Source organism: Pantherophis guttatus, chromosome 3 (assembly GCF_059756535.1).
Source record: "Pantherophis guttatus breed Tessera chromosome 3, ASM5975653v1, whole genome shotgun sequence".
In the NCBI taxonomy this organism is placed as follows: domain Eukaryota; kingdom Metazoa; phylum Chordata; class Lepidosauria; order Squamata; family Colubridae; genus Pantherophis; species Pantherophis guttatus.
This window is the reverse complement of record NC_142065.1, coordinates 68,485,916-68,512,752: the sequence shown is the minus strand read 5'-3', so window position 1 is coordinate 68,512,752 and position 26,837 is coordinate 68,485,916. Positions and strand designations below refer to the sequence as shown.

At 35.3% G+C, this 26,837-nt stretch overlaps 2 protein-coding genes across 13 annotated transcripts in view; one reads left to right on the top strand and one right to left on the bottom strand.

Moving 5' to 3' along the window:
• DOCK7 (dedicator of cytokinesis 7) overlaps window positions 1-26,837 on the top strand; it is a 127,191-nt gene that overhangs the window by 48,950 nt on the left and 51,404 nt on the right. For 7 of the 11 annotated variants that reach the window (XM_034415233.2, XM_034415232.2, XM_034415231.3 and 4 more), the window contains exons 15-23: window positions 14,885-15,002; window positions 15,653-15,723; window positions 18,387-18,525; window positions 18,843-18,944; window positions 19,375-19,461; window positions 20,625-20,856; window positions 21,629-21,793; window positions 22,912-23,081; window positions 25,983-26,075. In XM_034415233.2, the coding sequence (XP_034271124.1) occupies window positions 14,885-15,002; window positions 15,653-15,723; window positions 18,387-18,525; window positions 18,843-18,944; window positions 19,375-19,461; window positions 20,625-20,856; window positions 21,629-21,793; window positions 22,912-23,081; window positions 25,983-26,075 (1,177 nt within the window). The remainder of the gene's footprint in view (window positions 1-14,884; window positions 15,003-15,652; window positions 15,724-18,386; window positions 18,526-18,842; window positions 18,945-19,374; window positions 19,462-20,624; window positions 20,857-21,628; window positions 21,794-22,911; window positions 23,082-25,982; window positions 26,076-26,837) is intronic. The other 4 variants (XM_034415236.2, XM_034415235.2, XM_087889777.1 and 1 more) reach the window with 1 other exon arrangement.
• Window positions 3,521-13,374, bottom strand: ANGPTL3 (angiopoietin like 3). 2 transcript variants are annotated; one of them, XM_034415239.3, is made up of 7 exons: window positions 12,839-13,374; window positions 9,578-9,688; window positions 8,471-8,573; window positions 6,184-6,297; window positions 5,605-5,700; window positions 4,587-4,859; window positions 3,521-3,828 (listed from the first exon to the last, which is right to left on the bottom strand). In XM_034415239.3, the coding sequence occupies exons 1-7, from the start codon at window positions 13,325-13,327 to the stop codon at window positions 3,644-3,646; spliced, it is 1,371 nt and encodes a 456-aa protein (XP_034271130.1). In that variant the 5' UTR covers window positions 13,328-13,374; the 3' UTR covers window positions 3,521-3,643. The 2 variants fall into 2 exon arrangements, with proteins under 2 accessions (XP_034271130.1, XP_034271131.1); XM_034415240.3 differs by having other exon boundaries at window positions 4,587-4,817.

Sequence of the window (26,837 nt, the reverse complement as noted above, 5' to 3'; positions counted from 1 at the left end):
AATGAAAAACTCTACCTTTCTCCTTTGCCATTTAATCAAGGATACTAACTTTTTTTTTTCAAAACAGAATATAGACATGAAAAACTAAAATAAAAATAACACTAAAATGGACAAGTAATTTAATAGTAAAAAGTTTTGGGGAATTACAAGTGTTTTTGTAGATTTTTTAAAGTAGTAAAGAATAGAGCTGAGATGCAAATAGTTAGGGAATGTGTTTAGCGTAAACAGATGTTTTGACTTCAGCAGCGTGTGTCATATAGGAGGCAGACTCTTCAACATGAAAAAAAGGTTTCAGTTTTCAGGAGTCCATCTCAGCTTGCCAGCAGAAACAACAGTGTGAACAATATCTTTATGTGAGCAGTAGTATGACAGAACCTCTTCGTATCCATTTCTGTTTGTGCCTGCATAATCTCTTAATAGGACTACTGTACTTCCACATAGATAGCGTTAGAGAGGGAAAATTCTGAACTCATTGCTACCATCTAGTGATCATCCAGATTTTAGCAGCCCAGATTTGCTAATCTTAAATAGTGGAGATAGAGCAGGCAGTGTGAGAAGCAAGGGTAGAAAAGATATGAGTTAATCAATGTTTTTTAAACAACTATCGAGAAATAATATGGGAAACGCAGTTCTAGGGCAGGTGGTCATTGTCGGGGGCAAAACAAAGATTGATCCTGCAATAAACAATATCCATGCACAGGTAAGCAGCCAGATAGTACAACCCATTTTCTCTCCAATACTGATCTCCAGGATCAGGTGATGTTCTTTTCCTTTCATTTAACTGGTGATAATATTAAACATCCATAGCCATCCTCCAGATAAAGTCCCCCAATATCTTATATTTTAGCATACAACTTTTGAATCAGAATGCTTAATTGCTAAAAGACGTTTCCTTGATTTAAAAGCACTGATTTCTAAATTTAAAACAGTGTTACTTAATTTTGATATAGGACTTTGCACTGTATGGGCATTTCATGTTGACTTTTAAAATGCTTCATTATAGAGATAATATTTTAGTATCATATTGTGATATAATTACCACCAAGGTTAGTTATTATTGTAAATTGAAAGATGGTATAAATGAAATATAGCTCTATAGTCTTTTGATTGATTAAAATGATTCAAATGGGTACAGATTTTTAATTAGATAATACACAGTCTTATAATGTAATTGCCCAGATACAACGCTAATAACTCAGCCTAAAAAAGAAAATTCGCATTCAAAAGGCACTTCTGTGAAGATCTGAACTGCAACCATGAAACATATATTTTGTATGCATTGTCTATTAACATACCGTAGTTTTTCTTTTGGCAATGTGCATATTTAATCTATGTTGTTCTTGGCATGTATTAGAAAAAATGTTTAGATGGGGTGTATTGTTTACATCTATCTGAAATCCCTCTGAAAGCCTACTGATTAAAACAAAATTGCTGATGTAAATCTAAGGGTTGTTTTTCCACTTTAGCAAGTAATTTTCATGGTTTTATAAACCATCAGTTTGTTTTCAAAATACATTGCAGTTGATTTGTTCATCAAAAACACCAGTAGTATTTTTTGCTTGATGTCATGAGACAATTTCTCACGGAACTGTTTAACTTAATTTGTCATAGGCCTAAATGTTTAACACTATTGTCGATATGAATTATTTGATAGATACATTGATAAGGTTATGCCTATGTTTATAAGAATATATAGATAATGACATCAAAATACTGTAATTTAGTGTCATAAGCATGATACTCTGATTCAAATTTTGTATACTTCCAGTGAAATATAATTGGATTTGTTCTCACATTTGGGTGGAACTTTAGAAATGTATATATTTTTTATTTTAACAGAAAGCCTGCTTATTTATTCCTTCATTCAATCTACTTGTATACCATCAATTCATTTACAGATTTGTGATGGTTTACCAAACAATCAACAAAAAAAAATCCATAAAGCAAGTTAAGCATTCTATACTATAATGTAGTTATCTGTATTTGTGATCTCAATAATTTATCATTTACAATTTTGAAATAACAAGGAACTACTTGAAGTTATCTTCTTAGTCTAAGTCAATTTTAAGAAGCCATTATGATACAAAGGTTTATATTATCAGGAAAGTGAGGAGGAATATTAAGTACAGAGTGAGAGGCACACAGTTATCTCAGAACTAGATAGTTATGTCCACCAGGGTGATATTTAGGATATTTATATTTAGAACGTCACATTTCTCCCAAATGGTGAATGTCGGAAGTGTCAGAGCAATTCTCCAGGATTCCCAACCAGTCTGTTTACTTAATACATGAATCCAATATATGTAGACACCATAGAGAGGGAACACAAAGCTAGGAAAGGCTGCTATATATAGAAAAAAATGAATAAAGGGTTTCACTTTGCAGTGTTGTACAATCTTAGCGGGATAGAATCAATGTTCATGTTCCAGCTGAACATTTTGAACATGAGGCTCATTTGTTTTATTTAAGTCATTTAAGTGGAAGGTTTTGCTTGGATTGGGGTGGGGTGGGGGGTTATAGGCATGTTATGAATAGAGCTGTATAACTAGGAGCAACATAACTTGCATATTTCCCCTTAAATGACTTCTGCTTTTAGGTGTCTCCATTGCTTCCTGCTTAACAAGAGCTGGAAAATCCATGATCTATATTCTGTATATAGTCAACCCCAGTCTTTGTAATCCTTTAATACTTTCATTAAAAAAATAAGAGAAGAAAATAGATATGTTAAGCCTCTACTAAACTTCACATTCCTATTTTCTTTTGTTAAACAACTCCAAGGATACATTCCCTCTGTGGCTCCCAGATAGCAATGGCAATAGCACTTAGACTTATATACAGCTTCATAGTGCTTTTACAGGCATATTGTCTCCAACAATCTGGGTTCTCATTTTACCGATCTTGGAAGGATGGAAGACTGAGTCAATCTTGAGCCGGTGAGATTTGAACTGCTGAACTGCAGCTAGCAGTCAGCTGAAGTAGCCTGCAGTGCTGCACTCTAACCACTGCGCCACCTTGCAAAAAAGCTGCCCACATTTTGCTTTAAAGAACTGAAATAAAGCTAAATTAAACTAAATAGAGGAGAAAAACAGCTTCCCCTGTGCCTAAAGCATTAAGATTGCTGCTGGCAAGTCTCTCTGCCCCCATCCCCCTTACTTCTGTTTGAAAACACACTACTTGATCTCTGCCAAAGAAGTGAATAGAGACCACTTCTATCCTTGGCAAAAATGAAAATAGCGATTCCTTGTCTGATTAGACACTTCCTGCCTAATCATGGGAGATAAAATCTTTTTTTTTTTGTCCCACACTTCATGGAAATGAAGCAGTGGTGATTCCTCTTCCTTCCCTAAGGCCAAATCTTGTTCCAAGGAACAAGATCTTTCCATTTTTCCTGCCTTTCTTGAGGTAGCATTGATACTAAGAAATATTCTACTAAAATGGCCCTCAAAGAAAATTGTCTTTGTCTAACAGCAAAGTTCTCCTTATTTTTTGAGCATATGGAGCAGGACAAAGCACACTGAGATATATATCCAAAGGAATAATATTATTACGGTTTGATTACATCCTTAATATGATTTTCTTTGTACGGCAGAAAGGGCTGAAGACTGAAGTAGCTAGCAGTTTCTTAGATAAACTTTGATAATGTTCAGTCAAATGTTTCAAAATCTGTAGGATATATCATCAGTTTGGTTGACTTGAGAAGATAAGGTTTTCCTTTCTGAGGCTTCCAATACAGTCCTCGTTTCTTCCTCTCTAGTTTTCCTTTTGAGCTTGACCTGACATATCTTCCATTCAGGTTTGTTTCTTCACATACATTGTACCACCAGCCACCTGAAGGTGATAATAGAAACATCATTGAATTGATATACCAATATATTAACCACATGGTTAATAAAGAAAACCTTTTAAGATAACTAGAAGGTTCTTCCTGTAGGCCTGGGATTCCCACAAATGTCCAGCTTTAATAGTAGTTTATTTAACGTGGGTTGGGGGTTACAATTCTCATAGTCCCAATTAATTTGGCCTTTGGTCATAATGGTGGCAATGATGACAACAACTGTATTTGAAGAAAACCTTTTCTAACCAGGTTATCTGGAGACAATTACATGTTCAGGAGAACTTCAGGATAATGCTTTCTATGCTGATAGAGAATGTAACGTAATTTTAAAAATAATTGGATATTTTTTAAAAATTATCTCAATCTGTGGAAAGCTATTATGTGAAACAGAGGATATAACATTGGGTTGTCTATTATGTGCTAGATTTTTTGCATGCAATACACTTTTTTTTTAACTGAAGGGACATTTAGTCTTCTTTCATATATACTCTTTGATTTTTTCCCCTTCATTTGCTTCTAGTCAGTCTCCCTCCCTCCCTCCCTCCCTCCCTCCCTCTCTCTCTCTCTCTCTCTCTCTCTCTTTCTTTCTTTCTTTCTCTCTTTTTCTTCCTTCCTTCCTTTCTCTTTTATAAAACTATATTATTAGTGTTTTATTCTTAGCATAGTACATTTATGAAAATCTTACCCTCTGCCACTTTTTTCCCAGATTATAAGAAAACTTAAAACACTGGCATATACAGAAAATATCTACCTGAGTCACTTTCTGTGCAGTTAAGCTTTCTTTCAGTGCTGTTGCTATGATCTTTAGTAGAAAATTTAATTTCTTTCTGTTCAGGTAGAGCATTTGGAATATTCCCAGTAATCCTAGAGAGAAAGAGCGCATAATCTCTGTCTGGACCTTCCATTTTGAATGTATACTCAATATAACGTTTGTTAGCTCTCCAGTCTTCAAGCTCAATACGCAGAATGTAGTCAGTTTGATCTACAATGGAATAGATCTTTTGAAGGCCCAGCCAAAATTCTCCTGAAAATACAAGTGAACTTGAGAAGTAAACCTGATTGAACAACCATGTTTAACAGAAAAACACTTCTTAACAAAATAACACTTTTGAACAGAATAGCTGCATGAGTCTGCTACAGCAAGGACAACAGTTTTGCAATTTTTAAAAAAGTAAAAAAGGAATTTCACTGAATGAAGTTATCCTTCATTAATTTATTGTTACTTTATGTGGCAAACTGGCTATTAAAATTATAACGTATGGCTTTGATCTTGCTCATGTAAGCATTGCAGACCTTTCTAATTTGAAATTTGTTCTTGATGATTCAGGTTCCAGAATCTTTTTCCTTATTTCTGTTCTATATTATTTCCAGGAAAAAAAAGTGTTAAACCCTAACATTCTATTTCTTTCTCACTGAAAATCTTAGAAAGTAACTGAACAAATTGCATGGATGCCTCTTTCAGAAATGTTTGTAGCATGTGCATTAATAGAATCCATTCAAATCTACATTTATGACTAACTAGATCTGGACTTGTTTAAATCAAATCTATTTAAATGTGCTTGTAATAATTTATATGACTGCTGCCCTATGCTTAGGAATTTAAATAGACAAGGTTGAAGGGAACGAAAAAAGTAGACAATTCTGAGACCAACCACTTAGACCAAATAAATAATCTCATTTACCAATGACCAGGGTTTTCTCCCCCTTTCAAAAGCTATAGTCAACAAACACATAAATGTTACTTTGAGTAAACTGGAAAATATATTTACCATCAAGATTACCAAATCCATCTATATAGCTCTCCCAAGTTTGATTGAAATCTACTGATCCATCGGATCTCTTCTGAATAATTGTCCATGGGTTTTCTGTGGATGAAGATGATAAATTATTAATACAACCATTTGATTGTTTTAATCATTTTAGAGTTTACAAATTATATATTATATCTCGGTATGAATGCTGTACATCAGATCGTATGCAGAAGAGAACTGGAGTACACTTTAACGAAAAAGAAATTATTTGCACAACATTGACTACTTTGCATTTCTGCATGAACTTCACTCTATCCAATTTAGTCTCTATTCAGAGACAATTATAATATGCATTTGTCTAACCCAATTAGACAATGACTTAATGCTTTACATATTTTCTAAAATAAACAACAACCAACTGTAGTTAAAAATCCAAATACTTCATTGCTACCTATTACTTGATTAAAGTTGCATTCTCAGCAAATAAGAGTGGCGACAGCAAGTTTGCTTAATGAAGAAATATATATAAGTCAGCACTTTACAGAAGGTAAGAATTAGTTTTTTAAAAAAGAAGACTGCTAATGTAACGGGCCATACCTCCTTCCATTTCACAATAAACATTAAATGCCTTGGATCCATTGGGCTTAATAGAATAAATCCCATTAGATCTTTCCCCTGAGTTGTAAATCCAAGTACAATCAGTAGCATTACCTAAAAGAAACAGAAATTTAGGGAAATCTATGCAATTTTTCAGAATGTATATTACTTTTTTGAGCAGTCATTTAAACAAAATTTGAAACAATTTAAGATTTTTTTATTTGGAAATAAATATAGGCTTATGAAAATAACATTCACATATATTCTTGAGATAGAAATTTCAAAGGTGGAAGGGATGGAAGAATATCAGTCTTGGGTGGAATATTTGTATCCATTCTTTTTAACAGCAGGTTTGGTTAATTAGTTCTTTATTAAAGTCACTGACCAAAATTCTGCAAATTAACAAAGTAAATAAACAATTTTTTTCCAGTTAATAAAATCCAAGCATAAAATTTTAACAAGGTCATCAAGGTAAGCAACATGTGTTGAGTTTTACATAGTATAAAATTTGCTACATTTAAGGAAATTGAATCATACTGTTCTGACAGAATTATCTGTACCTAAAATAAATCAGAATTATCTGGCTTCTTTGTCAGATAAGGGAGTTATGAAATAGGTTCTTGCATCCTTATATAGAGGGAACAATATAACAGAATATGGGCAATATATTCTGTGGAGTATTCTCCACAAGGGTACAGTCTTACCTTGTCCATGGGAACAATTATTAGGAAATATTACACATGCTAATATTAGCTCTCTTTGGAGTTTGGGAACAGTTACTTGTCCTCATTGTATGCTCCTTCAGTGACCATTCAAAGGTATGACAGCATTGAAAAATGAGATTTACAAGTAGTCCTCAAACTTGCAGTCATTGCAACATCCTCACAGTCATTCACATGGTCCTAATTTGGAAATTTGGTAATCAGCATGGGTTCACTATAGTCACAGTGTCTCATGGTCATCATTTGTGACCTTCTCCACCGGCTTCCAACAAGCAAAGTAAATGGGGAAGCTGACAGGAAGTTGCATGTCGTAACCACATAACACTGCACTTAATTTCCCACAGTGAGTTGCTTAATGACCGCAGTGAAAGGCTTAAGTTGGATGCAGTCATGTGATACATAGCAGTGATTAAAAAATAATAATTACAAGCTATTTTGATAAAAATAGCAGCAGGAAATCGCAGGATGACTATTCTAAGGCAAAGAGAATGTTTCCCCCCCACTAACTTCCCAAAGGTTTTAGTGAAGAAGTGGAACAGGTCTGTCTGATAACATGAAGCAGATCAAGGTTCTCTGGAAGGAGTCCAGAGAAGGAGTCCTCTGAAGATGAGTTTAGTGGATTTTCAGTTTGATATGGAATAGACCCGGATTCTCCAACCTAGGTCACTTAAAGATTTGTAGACTTCAACTCTTCTGGGAATTGAAGTCCACAAGTCTTAAAGTGGCCAGGGTTGGAGACCCCTGGAATAGACAGCCTTTCAAATATCCTGACTCCAAGGTATTCCTATTTGTGGTCAAAGCCATGGTTTTCCGGTTTTAACATGTGGCTAAAAACTATATTGGAAAGTCTGGATTAATTAAAACTGATGCCTTTGAATTATGGTGCTGGAGAAAATGGTTGAAAATGCCTCTTTGTAAGAAGAACAAATAATTCAGTTCTAGATGAAGTGAAACCAGATTGCTTTCTGGAAGCCCTAAAAGAGCTAAACCTTCAGTATTTTGGTCACATAATATGAAGATAAAGAGTCATTGAAGAAAATCCAGATTACTCGTAAAAATCAAAGGCATTTGAAAAGGAACCAGTGAGAAGATAATGTGCCACTGTAATAGTAGTACAAGCTTTAAAAAAATCTGAAGAAGCCATTATCCACAGACAAAATAATGTTCATCAAGTCATGAATAGAAAACAACAAACCATTCAGGACTTTAAAGATCTTTGCCAGAACTTTGAATTGTACCCAGAAAATAGCTAGAAGCTGGTATTGCTGTTTCAATAAGAGAATCATGGAAGATTGAATAGAATGCCTTGTTTTGGAGGAAAGGACTAAAGAACACTTAATCTTATTTCAGGAGATAGGCAAGAAGCAACATTTTATTTCAGATATCACCTTAATTTTTAAATAAATGCTTTTTAGTGTTGTTGGAAGAATAATAAGCATAATCAATCAAATCTGTTTCTTACATACATACTATTGCTATCAAAGCATACACCAGAATGGTATTCTAAAACAGTGTTGTATTCCAAACCCTAGAATTTCTTTAAAAAAATCTGTAAGCACATTTACCTCTAGAATTGCTATTTTTAGATGTTTTTTTCAGTTTAGGATGTCTGTCATCTTCCTTCACAGAAAATAATTCCAAGTCCTCTTGAAAATTGGGGCTGTTTATCTGAAAATAGAAAGAAATTACTTCTACATCTGTACTTCATTAGTAAGGCAGGTTATCTGTACACAGAACAGTTTGAAGTTCAAATTATGAACGCACTAGGGTTGGACTGGGGAGGGTCCCATAAGAAGGGACCCTCCCACATGAAGATAAGAGTCCCTGTATCTTCATATGCCATGAAAAAATTTGGGGACAAAAATTCTTGCATATGTCTGTTCTGACCACCTATGTTACATACAGAGTTGACATATAAAACTATGAAGCTACATGCTTGAATGATGAAGGCTATGTCTTCTGCCAAAGAAAAGTTACCACAAAAAAAAAAAACACCATGGAAAAAATTATCTTTGACTAGAGACAGCAGTATCAACCATGTCATGTGAAGAAGTTAAACAGTCATTTTAGGGCAGAAAAAATCTGAAGAAAACTAACTCTGTTCCCATCTAGTAGTTGTTCAAATATTTGCAGCCCAAATCTGGTAGATTAAGATAGCTTCCTTCAACCAATACAATGAGCAATAAATTCTTTCAACTTTCAACTCTAGACTTTTTTGCATGGATGGTATTCATACACATGCTAATCCATAAACCATAATTTACCTAGACAATGACTGAATTCACATAATTTGTTGACCAAACAAACCGAATTATAACTTACATATGTATGAACCCAGTGATTGAATCCTCTTTGAACCCAGTCATTGAACCCTCCTCACACAAAATGAAATCTGCAATCCTAAACATACCTTCTGGTGAAGCTCGTTTGAACACAATAAGACTTAAACATGCATAAGAATCTTTTGCATTCTCACATTAAATATGTGTATATGTATAGTTAGAGTTCTCAACCCTGGCTCCCTAAATAGTTGTACCTTGGCTTTGGCTGTTGGTAAACTTAATGTATAAAAACTTTCTGGAAGCTGCAGTTTTCTTTCCTTTTTATAAATCATCTAATCCATTGAAATTGCCCTAGATTAGAGATGGCCATTAATCTTCCAACAATTTTACCTTTTCCTCCAGGTCCTGTATTTGCCCTTGCTGTTTTGTGAGCTGAGCATGTTGCAGTTGAACAATTTTGAGAAGGTGTTTGAGGTGGCCATCTTGCTGTTCAACAAAATTCTATAGGGAAAGCAAAAAAACAATAGCTTAGACCTAAAGGATCATAAACTGAAGTATAAAATGTTTCTATATTACTTTTTGCAGTAGTGTATGCAGCAGAGATGTTCTTTTGTCAAATCAGAAGTGCTTCTCCGAGATTGCCTTATGTTTAATAAATATTAGGCAGTCACAATCCATTTAGAAATCCTTATATCAGGTGTCTCAAAAATCCATTAAATATATCCATCATTGGGGCCATGTTTAAAAATACACATTGGACTTCCATTTCTCCTATTAAGTGTTTCCACTCATTTCTACCAAAATCAATGTACTTTTTTCACATTATAACCTTACAATGGGTGAATAGTTACTAAATTTGTTTATACTTGTAATGAAGGTTGGAACTCGCTTCTTTATATATTTCCTTTCTTTTTCATTATTGCTTTCTTTTCATTTCCTTGTTTCTCTTTTTTCCTGCACTTATTTCTTTCTTTTCTTTTTCTTTTTCTCTATTCTCTTTCTCTAAGTTCAACTTGTATTAATTATTACTGTTGTGACTAAAATTAATAAAAATTACATTCAATACATAATAAAATGGTTTTCTCTATTTGGCTATTCCAGGCACACTGAATTAAAATTTCTATCATTTATTGGCCAGTATGTCTTAAGTCATCTCAACACATGTTGAAAAGAATCATATCTGATATATAGGGAAGGCACCAAGTTTAAGAAATTGGCTTATATCGTGTTTCTCCGAAAATAAGACCCTGTCTTACATTTTTTTTGAACCCCGAAATAAGTGCTTGGCCTTATTTTCGGGAAGGTCTTATTTTTGGGGGGCACATGGAGTAAGATGGGGCTCCCCTTGCCGTCTTACCTGATTTCCTGCTCTGCGTTTAAATATTTTTGAGGCGGGCTTATTTTTTGGGGGGCAGACTTATTTTAGTGCATGCGCTCAAAAGCCGATTAGGCTTATTATCAGGGGATGTCTTATTTTCAGGGAAACAGGGTACTAGCATAGCAAGCTTTTCCTAGAATGCAGTCTTCTGAAGTTTATGGATGAAAAACAAGGATAGTATGTGTTTGTTTGATTGATAGATTATGTGTCGTCAAATTGTTGTCAGTTAGTGATCACTTAGGTAACTCTCTTCAGAATCATCAGTCCCCAGCTGCCCCTTCAAGCCTTCAAATAACATTATCCATTATCTCTGTAATCAAGTCTATTTTATTGCTGTTCATTCTTGTCTCTTTCCTTCCCCCTTTCCTAGTACTGTAGTCTTCTCAAGAAAGCTAATGTTCCAAGACACGATACTTTGAACCTGATCATCTTCCATTCCATATTGGACTGCAATGTGCAGTGGATAATTCTAAGCATTCTGAAGCACGTAAAATATATTGTGTGATAGTGTGCACATTCTCCTAAGTCTCCTTTTGACTGACCTCTTTCTAATCTTACCATACCAATTTGAGGCAGAAACCTCCTTCTGAGTTTAGAGATCTTTTGGAAGATTTGTATTTGTGCCCATTATGTTTAAAGTTGTTATCATAATATTGCTTCTTGTATCTTCTAATAATTTGTGGACAGTTTCTTCTTGAAATTTTTTCTTCCTTGACTTTTCTCTCTCTTTTCTTGCCACCATTTGCTTTCTTCTGATTCTCGGCCTTGGCAATTTCTTTTCAAATTCCTCCTTAAAAACTTACTTTGATTAGATTCCTTATTCTTCTGGTTCTCTCTCAATGAGGCTCAGGACTTCAAAGCAGTTCCTCATGTTCTCCTTGATAATGGTGAATATATCCTGAAGATTATATCATGGAAATGCTTATTTGTTCCACTTTAATTTGACTTGGACATGAGCAGTTTGTGATCTATTCCACAATTAGCCTTAGCCATGTCATTATAATTGAGCTGTTCCATCTTTTTGTACTAATAATATAATCAATTTGAATTTGGTGTGCATCTTCAAGTAATATCCATGTATATAGACATTTTGATTGAAGACTCTGATGATAACTCATTGGATTGCCAGAAATGGATAAATCGTTTTCTGCTTCATTTCTCTTTCCTAGGCCATTCAGTCCAATTATATTTTTCTCCTTAGTATTTCCAACTTTTTTGGCACTCAAATCTCCAGCCTATTGCTTAAATATTCTATTGATTTTAGGTTGAACTTTATCACAAAACCCATCAGCCTCCTCGTCTTCTGCTTCAGTGGTTGCTGTCTGAATTTGATAATCATATTAACAAGTTGTCCACAAAGTCCAGTGGATATAACATAATTATATATATATAACATATAATATAATTGTTGACTTATTGTACTCAAGTGCTATCTTTGATATATCTTTCCTGACTATGAAAGCATTATTTTTATGTATTTACATGTTCAGTTTTTGGCAGCTTTTTCACATTTCAGAGCAGTAAACAGTATGGCCTGATAATTGAAACTCTACAGTTCTAGTCCATTTCAGCTGGTGGCTAAAATATCAGTACATGTACCATAATTACTCTGTATCTCAGAAATGTATTCTTGATGCTTGCTGTAGAGGTAAGCAAATGTTATATTCTTATTTTTAAAATGATCTTTCAAATGTTATTAACCAACTTCAGTATATAAAATCAGATTAACAACTTTAAGATGCAATTTTTATGCCTGGAATAGAGCTGTAGGTTTGTAAAAGTGAAGGAATGCCAATTTCTTCCTTATGAACTATACAAATGAATTATTGAAAAAGCATATAACTATTAACATTATGGGGTGAAAGAAAAGGCAGTTTGCTAACTTTACTATTCATTTTCTTTTTGGCATAAAATTATCACTTGTTAATTACTTCTTTTAGTCTAAATCTTCATAGTTAAGCCAAACTGTCAAAATACAAGTAATAACTTGTACATATGTTAAAAAGGAAAACTGTCAGAGCAAATTTATTTCAAGAAACAGTCATTACTTTCGTGATTATTTTAAAGACTTTTACATGCTACACATTCCCTTAATGGCTATGGGTAGCATTAAATGCACAATAAAGCAGCATTCAGAAAAAAGCTGGTTTTATTCCTTAAAATGCAGCACATTAGTCCAGCAGCAACAGGAACGACTAAATCTTTTTGAATTATCTCATTGCACAGAATATAATTTACTTTGGCAACACTCAATATGTTTCATTTCTACTTACTTTAAGTGAGGCAATTTCTCTTGGCTCATGGATATCAAGCTGGGTCTGTACGAGTTCAGTTATTTTTTCTTCAAGTTTCCCTACTTTGTTGTTCAGTTGAATCTTCTCAATGGAAAGGAAGTCTATTTTGGAATTAAGCTGCAAAGATACATTTCTCATCTCTTCCTCAGTTGCTTGCAATCTAGTTGTGGCTTTTTTTAACTGCTGCTCTTCTTCTTTCATTTCATTGGTTTGTTGCAAGATCTCAGAAAAAGATCGGTCGAAAATGTTAAGCCTTTGAAAGATGTCATCCATTTGGGTTTTGGTTTTGATGACAAAGTCTTGAAGGCCACGCCCAAGCTGGAGTAGTCCTGTGGCCAGCAAATGCACATCATCAGACATAGCAAATCTTGACTTAGGCTCAGGAGTTGCTGATTCCAAGTGATGACTGTCTAGTCTACCTGAAATTACTAGAGAAATCATAAAGACCAATACTAGAATAATTTTCATGTTCTTTCTGCTTATTCTAGTTCAGAAAAGAAATGTCTCCCTTTGCTATTTGTCTTTCTCTGGGAGAGTTCTAGTATGCCTATAAATACATATAGCATGTTCAGTCCTAAAAAAAAATCAAGTTGAGGTAGTTGATAATTAAACCTGAATGAATGTAACCTGTGTCCTGTTTAGGCTCTTTGAGCCCATCTGATGAACATTTCCTGATAGCAAATGTTATACTAAGAGTAAATAAGGCTTACCTTTAAAGATGACTTGGAACGTTCAATTGATATAGAACTTGGCAACTTGAGTGTGGCTGTCAGTTTATGTGGCACACATATTGTGCCAACTGTGCTATTTTAACTTTGAAAGCTTTGAGCAATTTGGAATAACTGATACAGACCTTGCCATGTCCAGTCATTTATTGTCACACATGCGGTTCAAGGTGTACAACAGAGGTCTTTCTTTTAAATCTACCCTAAGCATATAAGATGGTAGTCATGAAGGACAGGAGCAGTGACCCACATGTTTGGGATATATAATTAGTGAGGATCTTCAAACCCTATTTTTGCTTCAGTATGGATATAATTGTTGCTTTATTATTTTGACTGGCCCAAGTCATCTATTATTCAGCAAATGAAAGTTAATAAAGCTGTCTAGCACATTTGAAAAAAACAGTGAGATCTGGCTTTTGTTAATGTTATATGAGAAATGTGTACTTCAAACAACAGAACTGGCAATTTTTCCAAGAAAGATGGAAACTTCACAAGGAGGTTTTTTTAGTATAAATTTTGCCCTCTGATTTGAAATTCTAGGAGATTTTCAGTGTGCTCCATACCATTCTCTCCCAGAAACCCCAATACTCACTGTAACATTCTATCTCTGTAGCTTTTTAAGCCAATGCATGAATATTGAATGTAAAGATTACTAAACTTCCAGCCTAATTTAGGAAGAGCAAATTTACTCTGTTTTGATATGAAGTAGCCACTATGTTTATGATTGGTTGATTTGTATACTGTACATATTGTGGAATAAAATAATTCCCAGAAAAGGCATGAATCAAAAGCTTAACTACGGAGAAAATATTATTATAATAAATAGATGTTTATAATGGTTTCAAGAAATAAGGAGAGGGCTATGTCATCTTTGTTGTAGATTTAAATTTGAGTGTTAATTTAAGGGAATCACAGCTTCATAAAATGAGTGTAATTCTGTCACTGCCAGCTTTTATCAAGGGTGGTCAATTTTTATCCTTCTCTTTTCCCCATTCAGCAGATACCTGGAAACAGAACCAAAGAATAAATCAAAGTTAGCTATGCTTAGTTCACATTGAAATCAATAAGAATTAAGTTATCCCTAATTTACCCCATTGATTTCATGGGATCCTAATCAGTTAACTAATTACAGGCTTATGTGTCAGCTAACTTTTATTTGTCCCTGCAGCTTTTTATTATCTCTGGCTTAGTAGTTTCCATCTCCTATTATTTGATGCATGGTTGTATAATTCATCAACCACAGACAACTCAGATAACCTAGTCACTATGTAATGTTTATACTTTTCTCCTTTTTTTGTAGAAATCTTCTATATGTTTATCCACAAAGCCTTAACTTTGCCAATCGTCAAGGATCTGCTCGGAATATTACTGTAAAAGTACAGTTTATGTTTGGAGAGGATCCAAGCAATGCAATGCCGGTATGTGATGTGTGTGTGTGTGTGTGATCCATTTTGATTTTGATGGTGTAAATTATCTATTCTGTGTTTTGTACTCGATGCACATCAAAATGTGCTATACCAGCCTGCACTCCTGCTGGGACAGAATCAGACTGAATCACTGGTTTCTCAGACTTTTTAGTTATTCGAGAATTTGTTTCTTTGAACTTTCTTTTGTTTTTAATCCTTTGTGTTGTTTTAACATCTGCTCAGTGGCATTTCTGCACTTTCCCGCTTGTAACTTAACAGGGTTAACTTGCTGAAACGTTTGTGATCCAAGTTTTATCTGATTTTGGTTTTACTATTTATGGTATCTGCACCCCTTGTAAGCCACCTTGACTCACTTGGTGACTAAATGAGTAATAATTACATACTTTTGCACACAGCTCACCACGAAATATGCAGCAGATATAAAAAATCTAGTTTCTTTTGAAATACTAATAACTATTTTTGCAGCCAAATATTTTTATTTTTAACAAGTCAGTATTTAAACAAAATCATATTTATCAAGGTTATAAATATATGCCACATAAATAGGTATCTTGATATTCATTTTTGACTTAGTAAAATTTCCAGTTCTGAAGAATAAAGAATGTTTTTTCGAAAATACATTTGATCATTTATTTTTATAGGTAATCTCTGGAAAATCTAGCTGTGCTGAATTTTCAAAAGAAGCTTATACAGCTGTTGTTTACCATAACAGGTAAAAAGCAGAAACTTTCTGAAAAGCAATATTTTATTTTACTCGACACTGTGTATAATATTGTGAGATCAGAAATAAAACATCCTCTGCACTCATATGTTACAAAGATGATCTTAGGATAAGAAGAATTTCATACTTTTGATTATAATGAAGCAGAGATTCTGCAGTTGTCTAGCCATGAGCATGCAAATACAGATAGTCCTTGCATTACAATGGCAATTAGGACTGGAATTTCTGTTGCTAAGGGATGCAGTTGTAAAGCCTGATGCCACGTGATTACCTCACTTAATGACTGCAATTCCAGTAATCCTGATTGCCTTTGTTAACCATATCCCACTGGTCATTAGCTAAGGTCCCATCCCAAGCCAAGCCATTCCTGAATTGGTTCCTCCCAACCTTAAGTTTTGGTAAGGTAAGGGACTACCTCCTCTTCAACTCCACCCACCCTCCTATTTCCCCCAGATCTCTGCCCTTTTGGCTGCCTTGCATTCTGCCATCTTTGCTGGCTTTGCCACCTTCTGTTCCGTGGCCCTGTCTCCTTGCCAATCTTGCTGTCCATGTATGACCTTTGCCATCTTCCTCCGGTTATTGATAAGGCACGGTCAGCCTGGTCTTTGCAGGACAGCTGCTGGCAGCTCCAGGCCTTCTTCCAGAAATTGTGCCCATCTCACATCCAAATTGCATTTCGCTTTTTAGAAGGCAGAGGCACGAAAGAAGGTCCTAGATGTACCAGTATGAAAGAAGGGCTCAGCTAAAAGTCTTTGGCATTGATGCTGCTAGACAGTGGTGAAATGTAAAATTTGTTACTACCTGTTCTGTGGGCGTGGCTTGGTGGGGGTAATGTGACTGGGTGGGCGTGGCCAACTTTTTTTTTTAACTTTTAAAAGCTTTTTTTTCTACAACCTCTTTGGCCGAAGAGGTTGCAGAAAAAATGCTTTTAAAAGCCTCTGACGATCAGGCAACTCAGCGCGTCAGAGGCTTTTAAAAGCATTTTTTTCATACAACCACCCACCGCCATCGCTACCGGGCAATCCGGTCTGAACCGGGAGCATTTCACCCCTGCTGCTAGAGTATTCTTATGTGTATTTGCCTTCCAAAACCTGTTGAGAAGGCCACGTGATAAGGCCATGTGGGATTCGGACAAGGGAAGAAGGTCTAGCATAGCCAGGAGCTGCCTTGCAAAAGGCCAGTGCAGGCACACCTTGTCAAAAATGACTGAAAAAGATAATGAAAGTCAGTTGGAGGCTGCAAGGGTAGCAGGACATGGGAGGACCAGTGAGTGTAGGCTGGCAGGGTCAACAGACCACAGGGTGTCCAAAAGAGCAGAGATGTGGAAGAGCTAGGCTGATGGAGGGAACTGAGGTGCCTCTGCAGGCAGCAAACTACCAAGCCCCTGAATTTTGATCATGTGGCCATGGGAATGATGCAATGGTTGTAATTTTGAGGACCAAGCATAGCTACCCTGTAACTTTGAATAGTTGCTGAAAAAATTGTTGTAATGTGAGGACTAACTACATGTATCTGATCCCTAGCATCTTGTTCATACCCTTTTGCCTTTCATAATTCCATAATTATGATTGTCTGATTTGCTGAAATTATGGTTATGAAAGGTTACATTTTCTGCATATATGATATCACATGAAAAGGAAAAGAAGCATTTTTGTCCCTTTGCACATGATTAGGAGAACATTTATTGGTAGAACAAATCAATGAAATATTTATTTATGTGAGCAAAAGCTGGAGAATAATCTAGGAGTGAACCTATCATCTTGTAGTATTGACTACATCTAAAAGCCTTGCAGTATCTTATGAGATAGGGAGTGTTAACTAACTAAACAGAAATGTAGATGAAAATGTATCATCCTATAGAAAAAATAAAAATCTTAAAATAGGAAATTATCCCAGGAAATCTTTCTTTTGACATTTTATCTGAAAATTTTCTCTTTAACTAATGCAATGCAATAATTGAAAACTGGGAGAAGGAGCCTAAGCAATTAAAACTACAATCCTTAGCTCCTTGAAAGGGTCTTCCAGGGACCACAAGATTTTCTGGATTTCCCTCCTAGGTCAGAGAGCATTCTATCCTCAGAGAGGGAGAACTACCAAGATTAGGTTTGTTTCACAGGAAAGTTTTTGTTTGGAAAGAATCCCAAAGAGGCCATATGATCTACCAGGAAGAGCTTTGGCTCAGAAGCTATTGTAAATAATCTCTAAAACTGCCTTCAGTGAGAGGATATCAATTGTAGTGGTGATTGGGGGATTGCAGAATGCCGCGTGTAACTTTATGAGCATGACTTTGGAATTGTTGGCAATTTGTCTGTTGCAATCCCAAAAGTGCTTTTTCGAAAGGCAACTGGACTTTGTTTTTCCTTAAAGACATTTTGCTTCTCAACCAAGAAGCTACTTCAGTTCTGACTGAGCAGAACTGAAGAAACTTCTTGGATGAAAAACGAAACGTCTTCAAGGAAAAACAAAGTCCAGTTGCCTTTCAAAAAAGCACCTTTGGGACAACCATGACCCAAAGGATGAGTGAGAATCTCCATAGACATTTGTCTGCTGCAGCTTCCAAAGCTGTCCTCCAAAGAGGATATAGGGCTGCTTTATAAACCAATCAAACTTAAGCATTTTGTTATAGATAAAAATCTCTATTTACCTCAAAACAGATCTCCTGATTTCCATGAAGAAATCAAGATCAAGCTTCCTGCTACTCTAACGGACCACCATCATTTGCTTTTCACTTTCTACCATGTCAGTTGCCAACAGAAACAAAACACCCCACTTGAGACTCCTGTTGGCTACACGGTAAACAGCTGACACAAAATGTCTTCCATTCCTTCCTGCCTTCATTCTGACTTTCAGCATCACAGAAATCATTTTACTTGATATTATTTCTGTACATGTTCATTTGGAATAAGGCTTAAGTCAGTTTTGATACATTTCTGATTAATTGTTTGAATTCTTTTACATGGCTTTGTTTGGTTTATTTTAACTTGAGCAACCCAGAGTGATGGATGTGAGATGGGTAGCTGTAAAAATTGAAATAGGTAAGTGAATAAGCAAAGACTTCCAATGTATTTGATAGGTGCTAATGATGTTTTGGTTCTTTTTTCCCATTCAAGTGGATACCGATGCTACAAAATGGACGATTAAAAACAGGCCAGTTCTGCCTCCCTGTTTCTTTGGAGAAGCCACCACAAGCTTATTCTGTACTCTCTCCAGAGGTTAGCAACTTCCTATAGTGGGTGTGACTCAGTAAAGTGGGTTAAGCAACAAATATCCCAAATATTAAGAACACCTATTTTGAAAGTAAATTCTAGAAACATTTTATCCACATTTGTTGATTAAAATGTCTGTTTTTACTAACTATTCTTTCACCGTAATGAAAGTCATAATGGACTATATGTCAAGCAATGAAAAATCAGAAGACCAGGCAGTTCAAATGAATATATGGGTTTATTGCAAGCTTATGCTTTTTACAAGAATAGGAACTACTGTACTAACCGTCAAAGCAAATTGGCGGTAGATAAGAGTCAGTGGAATTCAAAATCACTTGTGGGAGCGAAGGGATTTGAGACCAATGATGCGTTTGATCCCTCCCTGGGGCTCAGCCTGGTTATCTCCTACACTTTATTATGTTTTGCTTTTTGTCAGGTGCCTTTGCCTGGAATGAAGTGGGTTGATAACCATAAAGGAGTTTTTAATGTAGAAATAATTGCTGTTTCAACCATTCATACACAGGTATGTATTAAGAGGGATCCCGCTAACACAGGGAAAGTAACAATAAATAAGGTTGTTCTAATATTACGACAAAATTTCTCATGGAATGTAGAGGTAGTCTTTGACTTATGACCAGTCACTTAATGTCTGTTTGAGATTTTGAAGCCTTGGAAAGAGTGGTTTATAGGTCATTGCAAATTGTCTCATCCCTGCCCATCATGTGATTGCAGTCTGGAGACTTGACAACCTATTTGCATTTATGAATAGTTGTCAAGTACCGAACACTCATGTGGGATCTTCCATGCCAGTTCCCTGGAAAGCCTATGCTTTCTGAAGATTTCAACAAGATGGCGTTTCACTGCCAGAGTGCTAGAGCAGAGAGACACTCATGCCTGGCCTGTTCTGTGCCTCCTTCACCTGCCTGAGGCAGCCCACACTTCCTACTGCCTCTCCACTCTGGTGCTCTGCCAAAATCCAAGTATACTAACCCTCCATACAGTTGACTGCATAGGAGTAATGGGAATTGCTAAAATAAGTTTGCAGAGGAGCTTCAACTCCCAGCAAAGAAACCGTTGGGATGGGTTGCTTTTTTCAAAAGTCCACCTGTGGTGGTGCCTGATGCCAACCTCTCCTCTCAGGAAGAGTGATCCAAGCAGTGTGGCCTTTTGTAAGTGTCAGATGGAAATTAGGACCATCACAACCAGTTTATGCCAAAATTTTTCAGTTTTGATTTTCAGATCTTGATACTTTGTGATCTTCTCCAATTTCTTGTTTTCTATTCTATCCCCTGGTCTTGCCACATCATCCATACTTTTCTCTTTTCAGTCACTGGCATATTATAAGCCAAGAGTTTATCAGTTTATATTCAGAAATGCCACTTGCTAATTCTTGTCTACTTTTTCAACTCTATGTCTCCACCAAGTTTTTCATTACTAGCATTTGATAATTTTTAGAGATGTTCCATTTTGGTGACCATATTATGCTGTTGTTTATAATTGGTGCAATCTACTTGCACGGACTGATTATATGGTCTACTGTTTCTTCTGCTTCTTTGCACAATCTGCACTTTGAATCATTTGATGATTTTTAAATTCTGGCCTTGATTGCATTAGTTTGAATAGCTAAATTATTATTATTATTATTATTATTATTATTATTATTATTATTATTATTTGTTTATTTAGGACCCCTATCTTGACAAGTTCTTTGCCCTTGTTCATGCTCTGGATGAACATATGTTCCCTGTACGGATAGGTGACATGAGAATTATGGAGAACAACTTGGAAAATGAATTAAAGAGCAGTATTTCAGCTTTGAACTCATCTCAGTTGGAGCCTGTGGTGCGGTTTCTCCATCTTCTGCTTGACAAATTAATTCTTTTGGTTGTAAGACCTCCTATTATTGCGGGCCAAATAGGTATTTCATTTAGGTTTATGTTTTTAAGTGAAAATATGATACAAATTCTCTTTGTTGCATTATAATTCTCTTTGTTGTAATTATTCCACTATAATTTAACATGCCATAGCTACATTTAGAATTATTAGTATTTTCATTTTAATCACTTCAGAAATTATCTCTAATATCTTAAAGCTATTAGAGATCTTCAGAGCAAGTCTGAAAAGTTTTCATTGGATAAGTTTGTCTTCAGCTCTGAACAAAATAAAAATGAACTGCAAGCTTAAGAACTTAAAGAATTTGAAATAAGCAGCAAAAAGAGTCTCCTTGCAGCAAGATGAGCAGCAAACAAATTTGATAAATAAATAAAAGCTAAAATAAGATCTCAATTTAAAAAAGATATAAATAAATGGATTAAGGATCCAAATAAATTTTGAATATTGACTTTTATTATAAGATTTTGGAATTAACTATAAAAGAACACACCTTCTGGGAAGAAACTTACTTTGGCTATCATGACAACTACAAGTCATAACCAAAGATAAGTGATAATTTTAGAACTGGTAATCTTCAAGTCATGACCATTGCTCAGTGACCATATGAAGTTATGTCGGTGCTGAATGAATTCATTTGCCATTTCCATTGATATTCATACTTAACACATATTTAAGATATTGTTAGATTACTTTAATGTGATGACTATACTTCCTCCCTCCCTCCCTCCCTCCCTCCTTTAGATAATTTGTCAGTAGAAATAAACAGCTTGATATCTAACTCTTTATATTCTTTCCAGTCAATCTAGGTCAAGCATCTTTTGAAGCCATGGCCTCTATTGTAAACAGACTTCACAAAAACCTTGAAGGAAACCAAGATCAGCATGGAAGAAACAATCTTCTTACTTCATATATTTATTATGTTTTTCGGTTACCAAATACGTCTCCCAATTCTCCATGCCCAGGTACATTCACTTTTAAAATGCAATTGTATTGCATTCAAATGAAAAAGCACGATATCAGGACCTTAGTTTCTGAATCTTACCTTGGTGATCAAACATGTAGCATAATTAATAGTTAATTACTAACAGCCCCCTCCCCCCAAATTATGCCAAATTTTAATTTCTTTTACACTCCCTATGTCATATTCTATACCACTATATGGATCCATTATCTCCAGGAACAGCTGTTTAGGGGTATAGAGAAAGGACTGTCATTGGTTGTATTCAAATTCATATATACAAGGTCCTTCTGTCATGACTAAACATGGGTTTTTTGATTAAGGAAAGGAAATCTATAGAGGTAGTCCTTGCTTAATGACCAGTTGCTTAGCAACCATTTAAAGTTAGGATGAACTTCCTACTTACAGCCTGTTTTTGAAGTTCCAACAACTGCATCGTTATCACGCTCTCACAATTGTGTGATCACATTTTCGGTGCTCAGCAGTTATGCAGCGTCCTAGGTCATGTGATTGCTCTTTTCAACCTTTTTTTTTTTTTGCCAGTGATTGGTTTGCTTCTGGTTTCTAGAAAAAAACCCAATTACTGAGAACAAGTTTGCTTAACAATAATGGTGTTTACTTAACGACCGCATAATTCATTTAATGACTGCAAAAATGTTGTAAAATTGAGCACAATCATGGTGACCCACTTAAAGACCACCACCATTACGATCAAAACTCCATACTCAATACGGTCATAAGTTTAGGACTACCTATAATAAATGCTATTATATGACTTCTAGGCAAACTTTATTTTTTCTTCAGAATTGACCTAGTGAATGGAATTTGTAACTGTCAGTGAGCAAAATTAGCTGAGGCTACCTTTCAAAGTGATACCAGTTATATTAGTACTTTAGGTATACTCCCATCTGTCTCTTAGCAATCTTAGCTGCTGTTTTAATGCAGTTTTTAATAATAGTTTATGATTTGTGTCATTTTAATCTTTTAACTATTTTAAAATTTGTTTTATAATTTGTAAGCTACCCAGAGTTGCCTCGTAGCGGAGATGGGTGGCATAAAAATGTAATAGATAAAAATAAAAATAAAAAAATATTTTCTGACTCCTGCTATGCATTTCTTTAGCTCCCAGTGGTTTAGGAGGATCAGTGCACTACGCTACCATGGCTCGTTCAGCTGTCAGACCTGCCAGCCTAAACTTGAATCGCTCCAGGAGCCTTAGTAACAGCAACCCTGACATATCAGGGACTCCAACCTCACCCGATGATGAAGTACGATCAATCATTGGAAGTAAGGTAAGATGGCTAATAATAACATCCCACGGTTATTAATTAATGAATCCTGTTGGGCTCCAGATTTGACTGTTTGCCTCAAATTGGACAAATTGTGAGCATAGAATTCCTATTAGTTACATGGATACTCATGTTAGCTTCTTCCACAGTTAGTAGATTGCATTTCCAGATGCCTTGTTCAGCGAGGATAATGATACCAAGGAACAGATTCTTTTGTCATAAACTTATCATGATAAATAATTTCATTTTTCCTCCTGGCGAAGAATATTTTATAAGCCACTTTAAAAGCTTTTAGGAGGCACTTAAAAAGAATTTTTACACCCCAAAATTTACCCACCCAAAATGGAGAGACTTCTGAGTATTTACATTAGCAGCCTACTTGCATACCACGGGCAAGACAAGAATACAAGAAGCACAGAAAGGAATCTTTTTATTTAATTACCGTATTTTTCGGAGTATAAGATGCACCTTTCCCCCCCCCTAAAAGAAGCTGAAAAATTGGGTGCATCTTATACTTCAAAAGCTTTTTCGAAGTATTTTTTCAGCCCTAACGAGTGAAGCAATCTCCCCGTGCTTTGCCTGCTTTTCTCATTACTGCTTCGTCTCAGCTGTGCCTTAGAAGCTGTTTTTTATCCCCAAGCAGGGGATAAAAAACCAGCAAACTAATGTGCTGAAGCTGACCAGACTAAGGATGCTAGCCAGATGAATACCTGGTAGGCAGATTTTTTTCCCCTTGTTTCTTCCCCAAAAACTAAGCTGCGTCTTATACTCCGGTGCATTTTATACTCCGAAAAATACGGTAATGAAAAGGAAGGGGGGAAAAAGCCTCACTCTCCAAAAAGGTTTACCTGTTGTTCTTATTAAACATTTAAACATTGGACTGGAAGAGCTACGAGTCTTTTAGTATTCATTTGATAGTCTTGCTTAATTAAACCACCTTGACCTTTTTTTGTGAAATGCCGGAGGGAGTAATGTGCACATGAAATTTACCTAGGAGATGATAAGTTTTGCATGAGCTGCCTGGCCTGAATAATTTGGCAATAAAATAGATAGAAGCTTTCTTACAGAAGCATACCTGCTCTTTAATAAACTGGAAGGGCTAATATTTCTGCCTGATAGGATCCCATAAAGCTCTCAAGACATTGAATTTCAAGACAATCCTAATTCCCCCCCCCCTTTAAAATGGAATGATGCCACTTACCAAAATTTGATGTGCCCATTGTTATACCTCATTTAAAGTTGATATTAGGATAAATAATTGATTTCGAAAGTGTATTACAGGTAGTCCTTGACTTGCAACAGTTTGTTTAGTGATCATTCAAAGTTATAATGACTTCGAAAAATGTGACTCATGACTGTTTTTCACATGAGCTTTGTAGCATCCCCATGATCACGTGATCAAAATTCAGATGCTTGGCAACTGGTTCAGATTTATGATCATTGCTGTGTTTCAAGATCATGTAGATCACCTTTTTTTGACCTTCTGATAAGCAAAGTCAATGAAGAAGCCAATTTCACTTAACAACTGGGTTCCTAACTTCTCAACTGCAGTGATTCACTTAACAACTATGGCAAGAAAGGTTGTAAAATAAGGCAAAACTCAGCAAATGTCTCACTTAACCAAAATTTTGGGCTCGTTGTGGTCATAAGTCGAGGACTGTTTATGATACATATATCTGTATATATAACAGAACATCTCTTCCCCCCTCCAAACCCAGACTAGCATATCAAGGAATCCTTGTAAAGAGTGTGAACTATGGCACAGAAACTTCAAATTGGAAGAGGGGGTTGTTTAACATCAAAAGCCAAATCACATCAGTTGTGATTTCAGTTCAGTTCAGGCAGTTGTTTTAATTACCATGTATGGTATAGAAAATCAACCACAGAACATTTCTTAGTGAGATTTAGTTTCAAATATCAGACTAATATTTTTATTTACTATGAATTCCTGAACTTCTGCAAATCCAAGTGTTTATGGTTTATATATAATGGTTTACAATTGTTTCTTCAGAGGTCTAGGTTTTTTTATTATTTGACAACCAATTTTTAATTCAGATATTTTTGATATGCCTATAATAGTGCCAATAGATGACTGCAGCAAGTTACAGAAGTATAGAAATCCATTAAACAACACTGGTTCCCAGAAATATATATGAATTATCTTTTCTACTATGTACTAATGATGGAAAATAAGACACATGTATTATAAAATAAGTGGTTTTTGAAATGGTAAACTATAATCAGTGTTACAAAACCTGAGAAATTTGGTTTAGCTTTATTCTAGCTAAAATCAGTAGAGGCAGATCCAGTTAATTTATGTCCTGATATTCAGTGACTACTTTGCAGCTTGACTGGATTTCTTTAGAATTGGGACTACTGTATATGCATTAATATTTACAAGCTTACTAAATATAGCACCTAAATGATTTAAGTAAAATCATAAATAAACAGGAACTAGAATAAGATTAAAAGTAAACAGGAAAAAAAAAAGAAATGGAGAAGGTGCACTTACTAGCTATGCCTACATAAGGTGCTGCAAGATATACTTGGTCTGATTACATTTTAGCATGTATACCTGGGGGAAAAATACAAATAATTGTGGAGTCCTTGGTGCCGACGATGTTACCTAGTTTGGTACTGAAACATCTGCAAGAAAACAAGCAAGCTGAAGGAGCACCAAGCATCCCACAATTCCACCCCGACCTACAAATATTCTCTTCGATTGATACAAATAATTGTTTTGACTAAGCAAATTATTTAACAGTACTAATTGGTGATGCATTTGTGCTGTATACCATCTGAGTTTCTTTGAAGAAATTAATCTCCTCCAATTTCCAATGCAAATGTGGCATGCAACATGTAACATTTCTTTCCTTTCCTTGCTGCTTTCTGTTATGTGCCCAGGGCTTAGATCGCTCCAATTCTTGGGTAAACACTGGTGCTGCAAAAGCTGCCCCATGGGGATCCAACCCCAGTCCGAATGCAGAGACTTCACAGGTGGTGATTCCCTTAGAGCTTCCTTACTTTCCTCTTAATATCTTTGGTTGATATCACCTTTCAGAAATCTTTCTCCCTCAAGTCATCACTGCAATCCCTTTCACATACTTTTACCTGTTTTGAAGAATTCACATGGTTCCTTTCTCTTGTATCCACCAGATTGCATGAGAAACCATCCATCCCTAATTTTTTTCTGTTCTCACGCATGTTCAAAACTCTTTTTTTCCTGCTCTATAATTAATTTTTACACTTGCTTTATAGCATTTCATTACATGTAATATAGTTCAAATGTTATGTGTAAATGTAACATTTCTAAATATTGCATCATTACTCATATATAAAATTGGCTTACTGAAATAATTAGGACTTACATTAGCCATGTCTATTTAGTATGTCTCATTAATTTCCTTTTATTTTAAGGAGGCCAATCTTATATTTTGTATCATCATCATCATCTTCTGTATCTGTTATGATTTTGATAATGCATTTTCTTCCTCATTCGCCACCTTGTTTTTATTACATAATGTGTGAATCTCAGTTCATAACAATTTATTTTTATTGATGAAAACTGAATGTTGAAAAATGTGTCAAGTAATACACTGCAAAATACAAAATGCTTACTATCGTGATAATTTTAACCTTGCTTCTTAACACAGTGTGATGATTTAAATGAAGTCCTGGTTAAATTCAATTGACCATGCTTTCAGCTTTTAATCAGTTTAATTATTTTGTAAAAGAGTAAAAAATTTTTTTAAAAAAAAT

Excerpts from the sequence above, each read along its gene's own strand:
- ANGPTL3 (XM_034415239.3), bottom strand. The coding sequence starts at position 13,327 with ATGAAAATTATTCTAGTATTGGTCTTTATGATTTCTCTAGTAATTTCA. Across the intron at positions 8,574-9,577 it reads TACAGGACCTGGAGGAAAAG|ATAAACAGCCCCAATTTTCA; the intron begins GTAAAATTGTTG and ends TTCTATTTTCAG. Across the intron at positions 6,298-8,470 it reads TAAAAATAGCAATTCTAGAG|GTAATGCTACTGATTGTACT; the intron begins GTAAATGTGCTT and ends TGTTTCTTTTAG.